Raw genomic sequence first — 20,296 nt, 5'->3', positions numbered from 1 at the left:
TTTTAGTAAGACAACTAACCATTATCATTTGACCTCATCACTTCAAAATCCAGTTTGACGCCCATCTCATGACTATAATCTTCATGACAACTTCCAAATTCAAGCACCCTTTGCCAGTGCCAAGGAGCTGTGACATTGCAAGCTGAGAATTTAGAACCACATTTTGGCATTTCCTGGGAAGAGCCAAAAGTTTTGTTTTAAAAATATTAATTTGTTAGGCTTACTAAATCTGATTCAGAATTTGTTCATTTGCTTATTTATTTTGCTGTATCTGCCCTAGAGTATCTATTATCCTGTTTTCAGTATCACACTCCTGCTTAGAATTTAACCTTTGCTACAGAATGAGTTAAGTCAGTAAGCAGCCTTTATTAAATAGGACATGATGGTGTTTTACTCAACTACTTTTATATTTTTCCAGACTACAGTGTTCATAGCATGTAAGATATTAGTGGGAAGACTGTTCTCAGCTAGCAGACTTTAGAAGTGGCAAATTGCTAAGTTTTTTTAAATCAAAACCAGAAATTTGATCATTTCAATGCCAGGTTTTTTACTTGTTTCAGTTTATTTCTTAGCTTGAAAAAATTAGCTCTTTTTCTCATTCATTCTAGGCACTTTAAGTCTGTTCGTAGTGGTAGAAATTAAGTATTCTTTACCATTTTATTTAAAGGGAGGTGGAGGAAATACCTGTACATTCTGCCTAATGCACATAGCAGCACAATCTGGGGATATGTCTGTTGACCTCTTTGCTTAAGAAAACGTGGCTAGGCTGCACCTACTTATTCACAGACCTTGCTTAAGCAGCTACATCTCATCCTCAAAGTCAGGTTTGATTGCTTGCCCTGCCTGGGCTCTGACTTGGGGCAATTGCCTGAGTCCTTCAGCTTTAATTCCTTTTTGTGGTAATTGCATGTGTCTCTTAGGTGAATTGTTTCCTGGTTTTTCTTTTTTTGACAAATACAGAGCCACGATCAACTGCAGCAAAGAGAAGATAAAAATAAGTAGTTCAGGATTCATCTGGCAGGACATTTTCAGAAATGTTGCACTTTAAATAGCCTCCTTAGAAAGCTGGTATGAAAATAGAAGGTGATGTATTTAAAAGTTCATGCTTAACTTTTAAAAATCCCACATAGCCATATCCCTCACCAGGCTTGAAAAATCCAGTGTAAATCCTGCTTTCAAGAGGTTTTATTAGCCTGCTGACTAAGTAGGAACAGGCTATGCATATCCAAGGTGCTTTCCTCCAGAAGTTGCATCAGTTTGTCTGCTGTCCTCGTGCCCTCCCCTGGGCACCTGGGAGGGCAGGTGACCTTCAGTAACTCACAGAAAGCCTGGCCTTTCAAGGACCTTTGCCTGTGTGTCTGACCTTGACTCTGAACCAGTATCTGTGAGCCTATCAGGAGAGAGAAACATTGTTATTCAGGAAACCACCTGAAACTTTGGGTACCTTTAAATCTTGGATATTCATGCAGGAGGGTGTAGTGAAGAAATGCTAGGGGGAAATGGCAGCAAAGCACAGACTATTGTAGTGCTTTATTCTTTCTTCCTTTTCTAACTCTTTGGTTTCTAACCTTGTATGTAAAATCCTGGCTTCAAGTGTTGCTAAAGGAATGTGTTCCTAGCTCTGGCAAGCCTGTCTGGTGTTGGAGAAGCACCTTTGTGAAGGTGGCAGCTTGTTCTGAACCCAAAAACTATGTGCAGGCAGTCTGAAGCCTGAGTGGAAGTGGCAAGGTGGGTATGGATGGGGCTGGCTCGGTGCCTCCTGCGTGGCCAGAGCTGCTGCTGCTGCTGCTAGGAGCAGAGTGTGAGGAAGTAACCCATCCTTATGTGGGAAAGCTGAGAAGTAACAGAAACCACATACTTTCCTTGAATTTACTCTATTTTTAGTTAGAATTTCCATTCAGAATTGGCTTGCTTTTGCTTCTGCATCCACCCTTTCTTTTCTCTTCTAACCCTTCCCTCCAGCTGTTTGGATAGGAATTCAGTTTTTGAACACTGAGGCTTCTATCCCATGTAGTTAGTGAAATAATGTCACAAAGTATAGAAAAATATTTGTCTTTTTCAATTTTTATCATATATGTTGTCATTATTCTCATATCATTGAGAATGCACATGTCAGTAAAGGATCTTGAGACCTTTGTCCATTGGGCCAAATACACAGAGTTGCAGAGTATCTGTGCTTTCCCACTAAAGACTGTAATTGAAGTTCTTCCTCAGTTTTTTACTGCCGCCCCAGCCCAAGATAAGCAAAACTCTGGGAGTTTAGTTCTAGAGTGGCAGCTGCACAGTCTCTGTAGATGTCTCTAGCAAGCTGGAAGGAGTAAAACAACAAAAGGAAACTGTGGATTTGGGGATTACAGATGTCAAAGAGTAAATGAGAGATACAGGCTTCATGAGTATAATATAAACAATATATAATATAATATAAATAGGAGAAAGTATAGTAATTTCATGGAACAAAGACACAGATCCGTTTTCCTGTCAGATCTGTCTATCAGTACCTTTTCTGTAGTAGCCATCATTCGGTAACTCAGCATTTACTCTTCCCATCACATTATCCTACCTTCTGGATCATTTCATGGGTACATCAGATATGCTGTGACCAATCTATTAATTGTTCCACCTGTCCTCTAGCACCAGGCTTTTCAGAATACATTAAACATCTAAGCTGAGCTGTATCCCACCCGTGTCCCACTAAGGGCTTCTATTGAGTTAGGGTTTGGGGTTTAACATTTTCCTTCAGCTTTATCATGTACTTCTGTCCTACATCCTGTATCAGTGTGCAGTGCAGGTATAAGGTTTTCTGCTTGTAATGAGTAATTTAATACACATGTGACCTTCTTCTGTGCCAAATACAGGTTTAGGTGATAAGAGGTGAACTCTGAATGAGTTACGAAAGGCTTATGGATATAAGCATTTGTCTTTCCTGTATGTGTACAGTAATAACCAGCTGGAAGGAGATATTATGACTGAAGACTAGCTGGTGAGAAAATAACATTTTGTAATCACCCTGCAGTGTTCCTGTCCAAGAATTTGGGCTTGGTTGTGCTAATCCTGCTGGACACAAGAAGTGCAAAGCCTTGGTCTCTTCCCACAATCCCACTTGTAGGATTTATAAAAAAAAATAAATTTTAGCTTATTCTCTGTGGAAATTCAGTTGGTGGTCCTTGGCGACTACTGCTAAAGGGATCTGCAGAAATTAAGGAGAGCAAGTTTATTACCAATAAATGTAAATACATTATGTAAAATAAATGCAAGTAAAATATGCACTCATAAGAGTGTTCAGTTCAATTAGAAAAGGTTTAAGGAGGCATGAATCAAAGAAGATAACAAACACTATTTTAGATCATGGACAGCAAAGAAATAAACAGGAATAAGAAAACTGGGGCAATGCTGTGGCTGCACCACCAAGAGATGCAGGTAACTTGTGGCATCTGATTGCCAGGCTTATTCATACTAACTATTAATGATTCATTTTCATCACAGAGAAGATTTAGTTCCTTGAAGATTTTAAAAAGAGAAAACCATGATTCCATATTGGAGCTCTACCATTCAGCTGAACAACAATTTCAAATGCAGAGGATCCAGATGCAAAATTTGAATTCTTAACATGACGGGATGATTTATGAGGCACTGAGAAGTTATTTTTTCCTGTCTAATAAATCCATTTGCTTCTGCCTCTGTATAAGCTTGAAAGTCATTATCTGTTCCCATGCCAGAATATTTTTCCCCCATCATCACCCATGCTGTTTGGCTTGTAATTGTCAGATTGCTCAGGAGTTCATGCTTCTAGGATTTAACAGAAAAAGCATCGATGATCTCAAGAGTCCATAGTCACTGTCGGAGGATGCGCTTTCCAGCTTTTCCTATTACAGCCAGGAACTGAAGGGCTAAACTGGATAATTAATTATCCACAGAAATCATTGACTAGGCAAGCTGGCAATCAGCTATGGTGTTAAAAAGCAGCTGCAGACAAGGTTTTTTTCTTTCTTTCTTGTTCCACACATGAATCCATGTTCTTCTTCCACACTATATATGATACATACTGAGCAAGCAACACATAAAAATGGTCCTAGGAATTGCATTCACCCTGAGCCCCCAAAGTAAGGAGCTTAACCAGCCTGCAGTGTAGGACTGGTTTAGTTAACAATGATGGGAATGTACTGGAACAATGTGGAAGTCAGGGCTATATCATTGTCTAGCTCTGTCTTGTTTCAGATACATATCTTTAATGGCAATTGTAAATATGTATATATAGGAAGCTACATCTCCTTCCTCCACTCCCTGAGTGATTTTCCGTGGGGTAACCCCTGCCTTACAACACCTGGGGTGATGTGTGACTGCTCTGGCTCTCCTTGTATTCACTGTTCGTGACCTCAGCACCATGGAAAGGTTGCCTTATTTCTGGAGGTGGAGATATCCCTTTTAGTTTAATTCAGACTTGTTAATAAAAACAAGTCCAAAGTATGGGTTAATTGGATGTTTGGTTTCAGGGGACAGAGCGAGGCAAATCAATAGAGGAGGAAGGGAGATTTCCTCAAAGGCTGGCAGTGGCTTCACTGGTGCCACAATACCAAACCTCTACCTAGTTCAACAAAGTGCAGCTGGCAATATTGTAATTATCAAATGTTTTTGAAAACTAATATTGAAATATAACTGAAAGCTCTTAAATGATCTAATAATCACCAGGCAAGAAATACTTACGTTTCAGTGAAGCACAACTCCTACTAGTTGGTTGGAGCCTTTAATATCAGTTTATAAATGAACTTCTTTGTGTCTATCTCTTATTTTTGCAGTGAAGTAAGATTCAAAACATTCAACGATGTCCTGTACTTCATTTTCAGTTAATTCTTACACTAGGTTCTACCATGAAAGTGCATTTTGTGGATTTTTTCCTGCTGTAAGCCTGCATAACCTTAGAAATGGTACAAAAAAATGAAAAGGTTTTTCTTTCCCTTGTTTATTTTCTGTTGTAAATCTCAAAGTTTGTAACTACTGTGATGCAGTTCCCCCTGGCTATGGTACGTTTCCCAGGTGTGTACAGGTGCATGGCATTGCAAAAGCATGCCTCGTTTTTTTGTACCTAGAAATTGCGAGGCAATATGCAGCACAACAGCCTCATTTCCAGAAATACCGTGGCAGCACGGGGCTCAGTTAAGCTGTGCACGTAGCAGGAGCCCTGCTGCCACCTGCTCGCCTCACACCCGTGGTGCCTGAACTCAGTCTGGTGTCTCCCAGCATTGCCCAGATTGCAGATCTGCACGCCTCTGCCAAGAACCTGCTTTTCTATCGATGGGCCACAGGCAGTGTTGGAAGAACTAACTATTCATGCATTTTTATGAATTTCTAAGCACTCTGACTTGCAGTGAATGCCAGCACTTACTGTACTTGGTTAAAAATTGCTCCATACCACCCATTTTTTCTTTCAAACCATTCCTGATGTTGCTTTTCTTCTGAATTTTGTTTCTTTTGTAATGACCATCTTCTTTGCTTTCTTTTCACAGGGTGGTTTACAGACCTACTGCTTCCTAGTGTTTGCTGCCATCTGCTTTGCAGGAGCTACCTACCTGTTTTTTGTGCTGCCTGAAACAAAAAATAAGACATTTCATGAGATCAGCCAGGCATTTGCTAAAAGGAATAAAGTAACTTTAGAAATGCAAGAAATGAACCACCATGCAGGGGAGAGGAAATCAAGTGCAGAACAAGAATCAAACTTTACGTCTGCAATGGACAATGGGGAAACCAAAAAGGCAATTGTGTAAACCCGGGATGCTCTTTTGGGGAAAGTGGCAATTGTGTAAACCCAGAATGCTCTTTTCATTCAGTACGTTTATAGCAGTGCTCAACTTGTATTTTTTAATGTGACAGCCTGAACTGCTTCCCCCTTTAATATGTTTTAAGTGAATATGGGTGAATTCATTAGCAGCTAGGGTGATGGTTGAGGAAATGAGAGGTGGGAGTAGCAGCAGCTGATTAAATAAATCAGAGCCCAGGTTTTCTTGGGCACCTGTGAAACAGGTGCTGTGGTGAATGGGGTGGAGAATATAGACTTGGAGAAGTGCCAGTGGGGAGCTGGAGTTGTGAGCAGCAGCTGGCTGAGCACCCCTGTGTGCTCCTGGGATGGTGTGCATGCAGTCACTGGGGAGCAGGGGAAGGTGGCAAGGAAAAGGTAAGAGATCCCAGCAGGGTTCTGCTAAGAATTGATGCAAATGAACTTGAAATGGTACCAACTCATATTGCTCCATGTTTCCCACTGTGTCATTCAAGTTGCACATGGTATTTGAAGACCTGAAAAAAGACTCATGACACTCCCCTGACCTCCCATTCCTTTTCCAGATATTTTGACTTTCAGTTTGCTTTGTTTTGAACATCTCCCACCTTCCCACAAATGGAGAGCTCCAGGTCCTGGTGCATTTCCTTGTCTGTCTTGCAAGTCCTGATCAATTAGAGAGTTGTCTCTAGTTTCTGGGTTTGCTGGCACTTTGTTGCTATGGTTATATATTTTTTTCTAATTTTATTTTTTAAGAATAGCTATAGAAGCTTTAATATGAAATGAAAACACTAAACCTCATGGTGAAGTGAGAGGACTGATGGTACATGTAGGGTGTAGCATTAAAAGAATAATCAAACACCAAATGTTCCAAGGGTTGGGGGGGTGTGATTTTTTTATTGCTTTTCTTTGCAAGTTCCTTTTAAAACAAGTCTTAGAATCTGAAGCTCTGGGCCTAGTTTGCATTAATAAGTTTCTAAGCTTTGTAAAACTATCCTCAGGGTCTGTCTAATTTCGTGGTAGAAAGCAGGCTATCAATGGTTAGGTGATCCATTCCCTTCCACATGGGAATTTTTTTTTTTTATGAACATCATCTTTCCGGTTTGTAATTTTGATAATAGTTTTTCTTGATCCTTCTAGGTACCTGGATGCTGAGGGGGTAATAAGCACTTTTAAATGAAATAGCTGTTTTATATGAAAAGTCAGTAAGTCTTAGAGCTGCTCTCGGATAGGAGTAAGGCACAATAAGTAAGTATGTAGGTAGAGCCAGTTGCTTCCACAAGTTATACTTGCTAATCCAGAAGTTTATACGTTTGGAGGATTCTGGGGGAAAAATTGTATATATATTCATATATACACACACATACATGCATATATGAATATATGTATTCCAAATATAGACATGCAGATTAATATTTATATTCATATGTGTATATATACACACACAATGCAGAATTGTTCTCCAGTATTTGTTTTTTTCAGATTTCCCCAAGTAATAAGCTGTCTGTTTTGTTCTACACTGTAGATTACACTGTAAATGAAAATCAGAGATCCTAATGTTCAGTTATTACTAAATTATGTGTATGGTTTTATACTGTGCGTTATTTATATGTGGCATACCTGCTACACACATTGTAAGCTGACCTATAAGGGCAATTTCACTGCTGGGTAATAGATGAAAATTTGATCTGAGCCTTTATTCCAGAATTTATGCTTTTTTACTGGGATAGAGGTACAGCAGCAAGTAAGAAAATGAAAATATGTATGAGCAAAAGAATTAAGAATGAAAAAATCAGATTTATAATATTGGTGCTACTGTTAAGAAACCAAGTGAATCATGATTATACCAACTGATAATCATAGATGGAAGCTAATCAAATACTACAGAGAAAACTGAAGAGAAATATCTTCTAATAACCACTTGGAAAATTATATATACAGCAAATGAACATGTTGTCTTTCAGTGGTTTTAGTTGCCTATTCCATGTGTTACATGAGGCTTGCTAAGTGAACAGCTATGTAAAAAATGAGTTTGAATGCCACCTCTCCAGACAATTTCAGGAAGAAATTCTTCCTCTTGCCCTGCAGGGCAAGACTGGCAAATTCAGACCCTCTCGTTCAGGTTGAGAATTACCTTATTTTGCAATAACAGCTACTAACTGGTATAATATGATCTGATTTGAGTCAAGGTGGCAAGATTGGAAACCATTATTATTATTTAGCACTTAGTGCTGTTCATTAATGTACATTACAGGCATTACTTGTTGATAATGTTGCCAATGGATAACTTCAATAAAATATCATGTTGGCCTGATAGGGCAGTTGTATTGCACTTCTGCAACAAGATAAAATCATCTTACAGTTGCACTTGGAGCCCAGCTCTGAATGTGTTGGTAAAGAGATGGCTTTATAGAATTTACTATCACAGGTCAGGGGCTTGTACGGCATTAACAATAGAGGCTTGTGTTTTTCTCTTCTGCAACCCCATTTTGCCCATCTCTTGCCCTGCCTGAGATAGCATACACTAGATAGGCACCTTCTGTGCAGCTGCAAAGAAGCTGCTACAAACCGAGTATGCCAGGGACGGTGGTTGCACGTTTCACCAGCAGTTTGCTGCAGCCCTTGGTACGTGTCAAAAGCAATTCCAGTCTGCAGTTGTGTATGTGTGTGAGTGCTTTGCTCACTGGCCGGGGAAGGTGGCTGCAGTCTCTTCTGCCTTGGGTTGTAGAAGTTTCTAAGCAAACTTCATATGTGCCGGTACTGCACTAACTTTCTCATCTCTGACCCTAACAAAAGTTTTGTGTTGTTCCGTAATGGTTTTTTCTGTTGTTATGCTGCTATAGCTTCTCCAGCAATGAGAGGACAAATCGGAATATATCAGCAATTCATCATTTGTTTTTTCTTGTTGAATGTATCAGATTATCTACAGCCCATGTCTTTGTCAGCGAGTGTTGTGTGGTGCCATGTTCTCTTTTCCTGTGTGTGACATTGGGATGAGGTACTGTGAGATGGTGTTTGTACAAATACTGCAAGTGGGTTACGTGTGTGTGATCCACTATGTTCCTGCACACTGCCTGCAAAATAAACCTTGGGAATTAAACTAAAATGATGTAGATTGTGTTCTGGGTAAATCTGAACCTCTACAGCTGTACAAGTTTCATTGTACAATTCCCTGGGGTTTTGTATGTCCAGTACAAGTCCTACGCCTGGATGACCTGAGTCGTTGTGGGCTCTACAGTTGCATGGTTGGGACTTACGGGGAAGAAAATCATCCCTGAAACTGCATATTTTTTTGAGCATAATTTACATTTTACTTCTCAAATCAGATTCCACACTTCATTCGTGTGTTTCTATTGGGATTTAGAAATAAAAATAAAGACATCAGTGTGAGGCAAATGATTAAAACCAGCTTAGTAGTAGTAATTGTGTATAAGAATTGTTGAATCTGGTGGGGCTTTTTATGCAGGCAGTTGTCATTTGCAATGGATGACTTTGAGTTGCTAAAGCTCTACTTTATGATGAGAAATTCAGTCAATGACTGTTGCTGCTACAAAGATATGCAGAATCTGAGATCTGAAATATGTATAAAAAACTGAATTTCATATTTGAGCTTCTGAAGCCAATTTTCACTCCACAAGAATCTCCTTTCTAGTGGGGGAAGATGTGAGTAGTTCAGCCATATGGGACAATTTTCATCTTCAGAGTAAAATGAAAAAAAAAAAAAAAGGAAAAGCCACACCAAAACCAACTCTGAAATTTGCTTTCTTTCCTTTGACTATTTTAATGTGCTTTTTCATACAAAAATCACTATATACACTATTAGAGCTCCCATCACCTCACACAGCAGGAAGAACATATCTGAGTAAAGCATTCTTAGGAAATACCTGCGGTCTTTTCCTTTCAGCCTGACTCCAGAAAACAAGAGTTCAGATACAGTCTAAAAGTCTGAACTATAAAGACTCAAACTATGAAGCACGTTTGTTAATGCAAATATTCAGGCTGTTAAAAAATTTATGTTTGGGTCCATGCTTAATTCTGTCTGCAAGTTATTTTATCTGGCGGTGAGCCCTGTGAAAAGGTGAATTTCATGGCAAAAGCTTGGTAGTTGGACTCCTAATCAAATAATCACAGCTCAATAAGCAATCATGCATAATCTCAGTCACTACAGCCCTCTTCCTTGCAAGCTAAGCTGCATTAATCTTGTTTTTTTCACAACCTAAGAGAAACACTGACAGTGGGTGGTCAAACTCTTTCTTGAGATGTTCCCGCTAAAGTTGTGCTACAGTCAAATTCTTTTAAACCTAGGATTTAGATTCTTTAAAAGCATAGAAGAAATTGTTTCAGGAGACTTTTATCCAGTGATTAGTGAAGTCAACAGAAATCTCCTCCAGTGACTTCAACCATACACACGTACACAAGAAAAGCATGGTATGCATAAAAGTGTTCTAAGCTTAGGAAACCCAGCACATTTTCATCGTCTTTAGGTAGTAAAATGGTGGCTTGCTTTCTCAGTCTGGGAAAATAGTATAATTCTTTTGATGCTGTAAAAGCACTGATTTTATGCTTTTCTGACTTTGGAGGCAGGGAGTTGGTTGGTTGGTGATTTGTTGGGGTTTTTTATTTAGGTGGGAACACTAGTAGTCTGGTTCATATGCCAGAGAAAAGTACCAAGCATGAGTTCTGGAGCTGCTGCTTGTCTTAAGATAATTCCCAAAAGGTAAAAAGCAAAATATAACTCTGTCAGACCTCTGAAACGCGCTACATTAATAGCATGGTCTTGTAAGGGTAGGAGATGAGCTGGGAGTGTGCCCAGGTGGCCAAGAAAGCCAAGAGCATCCTGGCTTGTATCAGAACTCGTGTGGCCAGCAGGACCAGGGCAGCCACCATCTCCCTGTACTTGGCACTGGTGAAGCCGTGTCTCGACTACTGTGTTCAGTTGAAGGCCTCTCACAACAAGAGGGACTTTGAGGTGCTGGAGCGTGTCCAGAGAAGGGCAACGGAGCTGGTGATGGGTCTGGAGCACAATTCTTATGAGAAGCAGCTGAGGGAACTGGGGTTGTTTAGCCTGGAGAAAAGGAGGCTCAGGGAGGACCTTCTCACTCTCCACAACCACCAGAAAGGAGGCGGTAGTAAAGTTGGTCAGTCTGTTCTCCCAAGAAAAAAGAGACAGGACAACAGGAAACGGCCTCAAGTTACACCAGGGGAGGTTTAGATTGGAAATTAGGAAAATCTTCTTCACTGAAAGGGTGGTCAAGCATTGGAACAGGCTGCCCAGGGAGGTGGTGGAATCACTATCCCTGGAGGTATTTACAAGATGCACTTAGGGACATGGTTTAGTGGTGGACTTGGCAGTGCTGGGTTAAAAGTTGGACTCAATCTTAAAGGTCTTTTATAACCTAAACAGCGCTGTGGTTCTATATTTCTATGAGATACTTTGTCTGCTGCTATGTAAGGTGCCACACAGAGACATTGATTTTTGTTTCATATTCTCATTTCTTTCACTTAAAAATACCAGTCAAGCTAAATGCAATGCTCATGTCTTTACACTTGTTCCACCTTTTGTTTCAGACTTGTTCCTCCCAATTATATAAATATTTTTACAGTTCAGATTTGAAAACAGGAAAGCAATAGTTACTTAGGAAAAGCAAACATGCCCAAGATTACAAAAATTATAAATACAATTTTCCCTAGAGGCTTACATTTTCAAAGATGAGTTCAAGAGTTAATCACTTAAATCCCAGTTTCATATGGTTTCATCCGTTTGAATTAATCTCTACAGAGTATATATATGTGTGTGTATATAGAGAGAGACTTTTATGCTATCCCATGAAAAATGTTCAGCAGCTTTAATTCTTGTACATAGAAGAAATTGGGCCATTTGGATATTATGTAAAGTTGTGAACTAGACTCTGATGGTGCTCAGATACTTGCATTAACAAACTTTGCTAAAGTTTGCATGATCTTTGGAAAAGTTGTCTAGCAAGGCTGTCTTCTTTGACCAGCCTTAGATTTTTCTTCTTGCACTTTTCTGAACTGCTAGGTGGAGATTACTATGCCAATTTACTTAAATTTTATGTATATAAAATTTATTTATATTTATGTGTATGTGTATAATAATAATATACACAATTCTTATATATAGATAGGATTATAATATATAATTTACTTTCCTTAAAGGGAAAATAGTGAAGTTTTTCTAAACTCTATGGAACTATGGATCCTATGATCCTATGATATTTTGTTAAACAAATGTGAGGTAAATAGCTAACAGAAGAAATTATATATTGTTTTAACACAACAGTGCAGTAAACCAAGGTTAGACAATTTATATTCTGTCACTGACTGGCTGAAGCCTTATCTTCTTAATCGATACACTCACTGAGCTGTGATGGACTGATCATCTGGATACCGAACCGTCAACAAGAGATTTTCATATGGTTCTTGCACAGCAGAGGAATCATCTTGATGCGAAGTTGGGGGAAATCCTCAGGGTAGCTCCAGTTTTAGACATCGATGATAAAATAATTGCCAACATGTAGTAAAAGAACCAATTTCTTTTTAACAAGTAGGCTTAAGAGGAATTTATGAATAGTGCAGTTATCCTTAATGGTAACTTTTGGATTTTCTTTTGAGGCATCAGAAGAAAGATTTGTGTTGAAGACCCTCAAGAAGCAGAATGTATTAGCATAATGCTCAGTCTGGGCTAAGCCAAACATACTCTTCCAATATCTAGTGAAACTCAGATATATTTTATACATCGCAAGCTCCCCAACCTTTTGATGGGGAGGTCTCACTGCCACTCCCTCCCTTTCTTTCCTTCCTCCATCTCATATTCCCCTGCCACAGGTTGTGCTTTGCCTCTCATGCCAGCACACTCTGGGATGAGGTGCACCAGCATGTTATTAGAAATGACATTTTCATTAACTGAGGAGTGAAGAAGTATTAAGAAGCAGAAAAGGGGGTCACCTCTCAGCAGGATGAAAGTATGGCACTGTGCAATCCGTGGCCCTCTTGCAGACAGGTATGGCTTCACTTTTTTGGCAGACTTCAGAAAGGGCATGAACACTGCAACCACAAAGAAGGTGGAGGAGACAGATTTTGTGACTGAGCAGCTGCCGACACATGAAATCTGTGTCTGAGCAACCATCCAAGTGGCTTAGACATTGCTGCTGTTGATTTAAGTAGTACAAAACATACAGGAAGGCATCTCAGGTATCATGCTGAGCTAGTGATAAAAGCACTACTTGTTTTGTACAGTAATCAAAGTAAACAAAGGGCCAAAAGGATAGCAAAGGACATCACAAGATAAATGTAGTATTACAGGTCTGGTCCCCCTCTCTAAAAAGGGGCATAGGAGGAGGCAGGTGATAATTATTTGAAGTTTTCTAATGGAAAATGAGAGTTTTAAAAGTTTAGAAGAAACATGGCTGAAGAAAACAGGATGCAAGACAGATGGTTTGTTTTGACAGTACATGACATAGGACACAGTCAACAAGCAATTAAAAATAAATTTTAAAGTAATAAAAAGTTTCAAAAATGCAGAACTAAAGCTGTAGAATTCATTGGCACAAATTAGAATTAATGAACTTTTATAGGATTAGATATTTAAATTTATGACAGCTCTCAAATTTGAATTAGGCAACAGAAATAAAAAAGGGAAAAACTACAGCTAATAGGAGATAAGAAATTTCTCTAAGGAGCTATGTACCCTATAATTAGCCATTAGATCATTCTTTCACCTTCTTTGGAGATGTACAGATAATTTATGGAGACAAGACAATGCTCTGTCTGGATCATTGTTCAGAGATGCTGTCATAATTCTTACAGGTTGCAGTGAATACTACGAGCTGACCCAGAACACAATAGGAATGGGGAAATCCCAGCACTACCCAATAAATAAGTCAGACTTTAGGTCTCACAGTTGTTTCAAAAAAAAAAAACCCAAACCCTAAGTTTTCTCCATGCAAGGGAGCTTTTCAGATGAAAATTGAAACATTATGCCTAGTGATAGTCAGTGGGAAATTGTGTGCTGAACTTTGCTCTTTTAAGAGCTTTGCTGCAGTTACATGGTACAAGTTTCGGTCTCTTCTGATCACTCACAGCCTTGGCTAATAAGTGTTAGAAATGAGTATTAGTAAGGCAAAAAGTTGATAATTCAGCAGTAGGAGGAGGACAATCAGCATGTCTGGCAAGCTTGTGTATTTTCTATGAACTAGGGCAGCTGGCTGTTTATTTAAAATTGAAAAAGCCTAATAAGTAGGTTTCTTAGGTACTCTCAAACTGTATTGCTAAATGGGGTCAGCTCTGCAGTCCAAACTAACAGCTTGAAGAAACAGAGACCAAATGAAGTGGGTGATGTTGGCACACAGGATGCAGGTGGTGCTAAGGAGATGATCACTCTGGAATGCAAAATCGTTCACAGCTCTAGAATTTTTTTTTTATTATTTAGAATGACAAAAAATTGTAACACATCATCCATGCTTCTGCTGTCACTAAGCTATTCAAAACTACTTCAAAAAATATTTTGAAGGCAAAGGTACTTATTTTTTCTTTCAAATGGAAGAAGTTGAGAATACTTTCTTCCGTACACAAGACTAGATCATAGACACTTACTTGATGGCCACTTCTGATCAATTATGCCATGAACAGCTCCACGAATAGAAAGCTCTTTCCAGCCCCACGTGATAATGAGGTATCTTTTAGGTTATTCCTACTTCATCATCAAAACAAAAATGACAAAATAGTCAAATATAAAGGCCATACAGCTCTGCAGTTCCAGGTCATAGTTCCTGGAGAGGTTTTACCATAAAATATTGTAGATGGGATCTGAGGTAGGTAATAGTTGGCCTTATTCTGAAGGCAACTAATTGGCATTTTCCCTTTCCATCGCAGGTCAGGATTTCACTCAAAACTGTTACACAGCATCGAATATTCACACAGATGCTTGCGGCAGTGTGAAAATAATTGATTACCAACATAAATGAGAGCTAGTCAGAAGGTTAAAAATGAGCAGGACTGGATCCTTGTTCAGTAAACAGCAGATGCAGCAGATATTGCCCATCTCCCCCTTCTGTGGTCCTATGGATTTGTTACTGAGCTAACCAGAATACTACTGCTACCACCTAAGAAGAGTGAAATTAAAACCACCTCTACAATTTGTGTTCTGCTTTGAGAAACTGCTCTGTAGCAATTAGTACAATGAACGGATTTGCCCTGGGCATTTATCTATAATATTTCATCTGACCTACATACACAACTCTATCGGCACGCAGTCTGCCCTCCTTACAACTGATTGGGTTAGACCAAGTTCCTACACGTTGTCGCTGCTGGCAGCAGATCCGATATCCATCCAGTCCCTCTCCCTCAGCCTGGCAGAAGTGCTTGGCTTAGTCCTTTAATAGTTACTTAAAGGACAAAAACCTTACAACTTACTGAAATGATACATGATAAATGCTTAATCTGCTCTGTGACCTTTTGTGCTTCATACTTACGGAACTCAGGAGTTGCTTTATTCTGTATTTATGGGTTGTCTCTTCATTTGTATGTACATCTTGTATAGCAAAAGAACTCCAGCCCTTGCCTTTTGTGAAGCTGCAGACACCTGGGAGATCAGATTTTCTTGCATTATAAAACCAAAAAATAACCTTGCATTGTACTTATTTAATACCTCATCAAATACCCCTTCCAAAGTCTGTTTCTGTCAGTTGGATTTACCTGGGGGGCTATAAGAGCACAAGGATGAAGCAGCACAAGGACATATGTCATAAAGGTCTATGAAGGTGTTGAGGCTGGAAGAGTCCCTCTCCCTCTAGCTGCCCCTGTCCTGGAGGAAGCCAGCTCCCTCTCACCTGCAGGGCAGCTTTGGGGGCTGCAAAGCTTCTACCACACGTCAGGAAAAGGGGCAGCACTGCTCTGCCTCTCTGCGTTTTGCTTCTGTTTCAAAGAGCTTCTCAGACAACACACTGTGACGGGTATGTGCGAAGCCGAAATAGCAGCTAAGTGCCAGGCTCTGACCAGCCAGGCTCTACCAGCGGACCCTCTGACCTAAGGTGCAGCCTTAGCACGTTAGACTTAACACGTAGCATAAACAGCTACAAACAGTTCTAGCTCAAGGAAAAATCAGTGCTTGGGAAAAAAAAAAAACAACCACAGATGTGTAATGGCCAAAAGTTAGCGTATCTTCAGGCATGGTAGTCCACTGACAATGACACTGCGATCTAATACCGGTCTGGTTAGACCTCAGCTTTATTTGGTGGAGCAAATACAGGTCTGTCACTGTAGTCACTAATGGCTCTGCATTGTATGTATCCTGATGCAAAACAGAAGGCAAAACATACACTGGATAGCTAGATATTAGTCAGTTATTTCTTGTATACATTCAGTAGAGCGTGAAGAATGCTCATGGATTTTAAGTGCCTTCTGTTATGATAATAGTTGATTTTTTTAATAGTTATTTTCAGATAATTGCTGTTTCCAGATGTTTCTTCTACAATACATCCAAATAACAGTTGTGAACACAGAAACACACACCTCAGACTCAAGAAAAGTCTTGTTCTTGGGTTAATACTGCAGCTTTGTGATTCATTTCCAAAATTACAAGCGCACAGATCTTTTTATTCAAAACAGAGAATGTGTGCCAAAACGGCCTGTCATTGTAATAATTGCATTCAGATCCAGATCCATCCCCAGAGCAACAGAAATCATATGCACAGTAAAGTAATAACTATATATGTATTTTCCTGTGCAGAGTTCTTTATACATGTATGTTTATATATATATTTATATATATATATATATGGATACTTTATGTGCCCTACAAGATTGAAAAAAAAATAAATTTCCATGTTCTAATAGCAGTAATCCATAAAATCCAGTAAACTGTATATCTGTGCACACACTGGATTAAGTACAACTTCATTAAATTGCACAAACTGAAGCACTTCTTCAGACCAGTTCACAGATTTTTATATTAAATTATTTATGTGTCTGTCAGGGGGTTAGTGATTTGCTTTCTTTAGTTCGAAAGGAGAAGCCGTATAAATTGTCACGAATAGTTCTAGTCCTTGAAATATAAATGCAACTGTGCACAATTAGCGAAGAGGGATTGCAACCCCCTGCTGGTTTGGATTTTTCTGCATTCATTCCCAGTTATTGATGCAAAGTTTGTAATAGCTATCCATGTACTTCCATGCAAGCAGTCTGTGCAAATCTAGAGCCAAATAATAATAGGCTGCAAATCATAGCTCTTGCTGAACTTCGAGCACCTTAAAAAGCCACTGAAAACAAGTTTTCATGAGTTATTTTCAGCCTAGTCCTATATAAAGCATATTCAGAAATTCTCACACAGCTTAACTAGCAGCTTTGAATGCCTCATGAATTTTTATGATCTTGTTAATACTGAAATAGTGAAGTTCTTTCTGTATTGATTAGTTTATATTGGCAGTAGAATGGGCAGTTATATTAATCTACTGATGCCTGCATCTTTCTATATACTTTAGCACAATGTTTATAGAAGAAAATATGTGTGATAACATAGATTCAGTGTCTTTGGGGTTTGACAGTTAAAGCCTAGGTTTACATGTGACGAGATGGCTCAGGTACAGTAAAACAATTTGTGATGTAGTTCTCCAAAGAAAAATCCACTTTTTTTTTTTACACAAACTGGAGCTATTTTGCTTGTGTGAACTGGCCAAAACAGCTTTACAGCTGCCCAGCAGGTGCTCACAGCCTGCCTGACCGGGTCAAAATCCCTGCCTCTGATGGACATTTTCAGGGGAACTGCTAAGGGTATGGAGGGGAAAATCACATTATTCAGCCTACCTGTTTTTTCCGTTTCAAAATGACACCAACTTGTTGAGAACATCCTTTTCCTTAGTCCCAGCTTCTTCTTTTAACCCTGATTCCGTGGCATCTTCACTCCTCACCCAGGTCCAGCCCTCTCCTCATGCTCTCTATCACTTACATTGCTTTCTGCTTGCTGTCAACTTACATATCATTGGCACAGACAGTGTTTTTCAGGACTGCGGTCCTGCAGGCTTTTGATGAGAACTGTGATTTACGCATTTTCACTCACTTCGAGCCCACCACACACATTTTAAGCCACTACTCAGGGTTCACAACGAGGTGCAGTTCAGTCTGGCAGGTCACAAAACAAAGCCACGCTGATGCGGAACAAAACTGACACACAGGTTTTGAGAAACAAGGTTTTGTGGTGCTGGCAGACATCAGGCTCCCAAAAAAGAATGAAAGACCCAGGGCTCAGCATAAAGAAACCCACTACACTGAGAAAACCCAGATACATAAGAGGCTGCTGCAGACAGGGAGGACATGAGCTGTGCTCTTGTGGGGCACAACAAGAACTAGTGGGGTTCAATCACAGTTTGATTTTTTTTATTTTTATAGCAGTAAAGATAGATGACAGTAGAATAGACGGCTGTGGGAGCTGGGGAAAGTTCTCCTCTGGATTTTGCTATTGAAGAGATTGTACAAAAGTGGTTTAGATGCAATTAGTCCCTCTCTGACAAGGCACTAGGTGGCTGCCATGGATCACCCACGGCCTTGTGCAGCACTTCTGGGGCTTGTGGGTTTCGACTTCTGGAGTAAGTCACTGGCAATATGGTACAAGGCAGGATAAAGCCAACAGTATCACAGCAAGGCTATGAACAGTCAGAAACTGCGTAGTGAGCAGGAATGCAACACGGTTTCTCTTACCATTTGAAGTGCCCCCAAATCCCCACAGCCCTGGCTGGGAGAGAGCAGCAAACCGGCAACGCGCAAGCCACAGATCAGACACAGATGTTCCTAACTCCATGTGAAATAACCTGTGTTGCAGCTCCTTTAATCTTTGAACCTTTTCTCTTTTTCCACACTATAATCAAAGCCTTTCAATGCAATTTTCTTAACTGACAGAATACAAGAGATAACTGTTCAATTTCTGAGTGAAATTCTGAGTGAGAAAAGCCTCTCTCCTGTTGTTCCATACATTTCTGTCTCCAGCAGGAGCAGGCTGTAGTGATGATAATTTTTGTAGTTGCTCAGAACTTATTTTACCCTGAAATTGTTTTACAGTGCAGCTGAGGAAAAGGTAGCCATAGCCATACTGATTGTATCACTTCCAGCTAAAACTGCTTCAAACGCAGCTAGCTGCTCTCATCCGTACATTATCCACAGAGACAGGGTTTAACAGTGTTCCTCATGACTGTGATGGAAAAAGTCAAAAAAAGGAAATCAATGGCAATAGGAGAAATGTTTTAATTAGCATCTAAATTTTAAAATGCTCAACGTATTGATCTGGAAAGTCTCTAGTAATTACAGCTGAACCTTACAACACAGAAATGACACAATACTCAATTACACTGTGTTTTAAAGCCATGTGGCAAAAAAAAAAATATAAAAAATTGCTTCTGAATAATTTTATTCTCTTGGTGCAGCTTTAGTGCCAGCAGCAATTTGTGTTGATATTCTGGAGTGGGAGAGTCCAGTCCACTGGACGGGACCAGTGGGTGCTGTAATGCGCTTCTTGTTAAGGCAGTGTGGTTAAATGAAGGAGCAAACTCTACCATCAGCCATCAAGAACTTTCAAAGTACCTTGCTGTGCACTAGGAACTTGGTAGGCACAAATTTAATCTTCCCAAATGAGTCACAATAATATACACTCAAGCAACTAACATGCAGAAAATAACAGATAATGGAGTCTCTTCAATATATATTCCAAATACCAATATCTGCTCCACGATAAATGTGCCACACAGCTGCAGAATATTAGTCCTTTCATTAGCAGAGGTAATCAACTTTGAATAGCAGAGAATCTACTTCCAGTAGTTACCTAGTGCTTTACCTTAAATAGCTATCTTTTGGAAGAGAGACACCCTGTAAGGTATGTTTTAAAGATCACCTTTCAACAGCATGCTTGCATCAACTTAGTAATAGTTATAATGTCTATATCGCGGGTGAGCTATGGCCCGTGACCTCACTCAGCATCTCAGGCGTCACTGTGCCACTGGGTAACACCACACAACCAGTGGTGGAGTTGGCCTGGTACGAGAGCTGCTGCGATAGGAAATGATGAAACATGCCTGCAAGGAGTTTTGGAAAACTCAGGGCCCCCATCTGCTTGTCCTCCTCTGAGAGCAGAGCAGCAGTAATACCTGGATACCATGGTGATAAGTGAGTGATAATGTTACATTGCTTCCCATCAAAAGTGTTGCCCCAGCTGTAACCAGGGCTGGATGCAGGGATTTGTTTCCACGTAATTAAATTTTAGATCAACGAGCTGAAAAGACAGTATTTTTCTAAAGCAAAAATAATCCTCTAAATTCTGGTGATACTCTGCTATAGTGCCTGTGTAAGTTTGCATACATTGGCCCTGGGTTTATGTCATTATAATGGTGATAAAATCCTTCTCTTGTACACTCCTAAGAAGAAATGTAAATTTTATGCTAAGATGAGATGTGAAAAATTGAAATGCTCCTGATGATAGAGTGTGCTTGCAGGAGGAAAAAGACTTACATGCTTGCCAAGGCACTGAGA

The 20,296-nt window shown here is 39.7% G+C and overlaps 1 protein-coding gene across 2 annotated transcripts in view; it reads left to right on the top strand.

Annotated features, from left to right (window-relative positions):
- The window catches only part of SLC2A9 (solute carrier family 2 member 9), a 135,009-nt gene extending 117,416 nt beyond the window's left edge, over nucleotides 1-17,593 (top strand). For both annotated transcript variants that reach the window (XM_080387805.1, XM_080387804.1), the window contains one exon: nucleotides 5,502-17,593. In XM_080387805.1, the coding sequence (XP_080243931.1) occupies nucleotides 5,502-5,759 (258 nt within the window). In that variant the 3' untranslated portion in view covers nucleotides 5,760-17,593. The remainder of the gene's footprint in view (nucleotides 1-5,501) is intronic.
- The last annotated feature ends 2,703 nt before the right edge of the window (nucleotides 17,594-20,296 follow it).

The sequence above is a fragment of the Falco punctatus genome, assembly GCF_963210335.1.
Source record: "Falco punctatus genome assembly, chromosome: 1".
Classification (NCBI taxonomy): domain Eukaryota; kingdom Metazoa; phylum Chordata; class Aves; order Falconiformes; family Falconidae; genus Falco; species Falco punctatus.
This window is presented reverse-complemented; position numbering and strand designations above follow the sequence as displayed.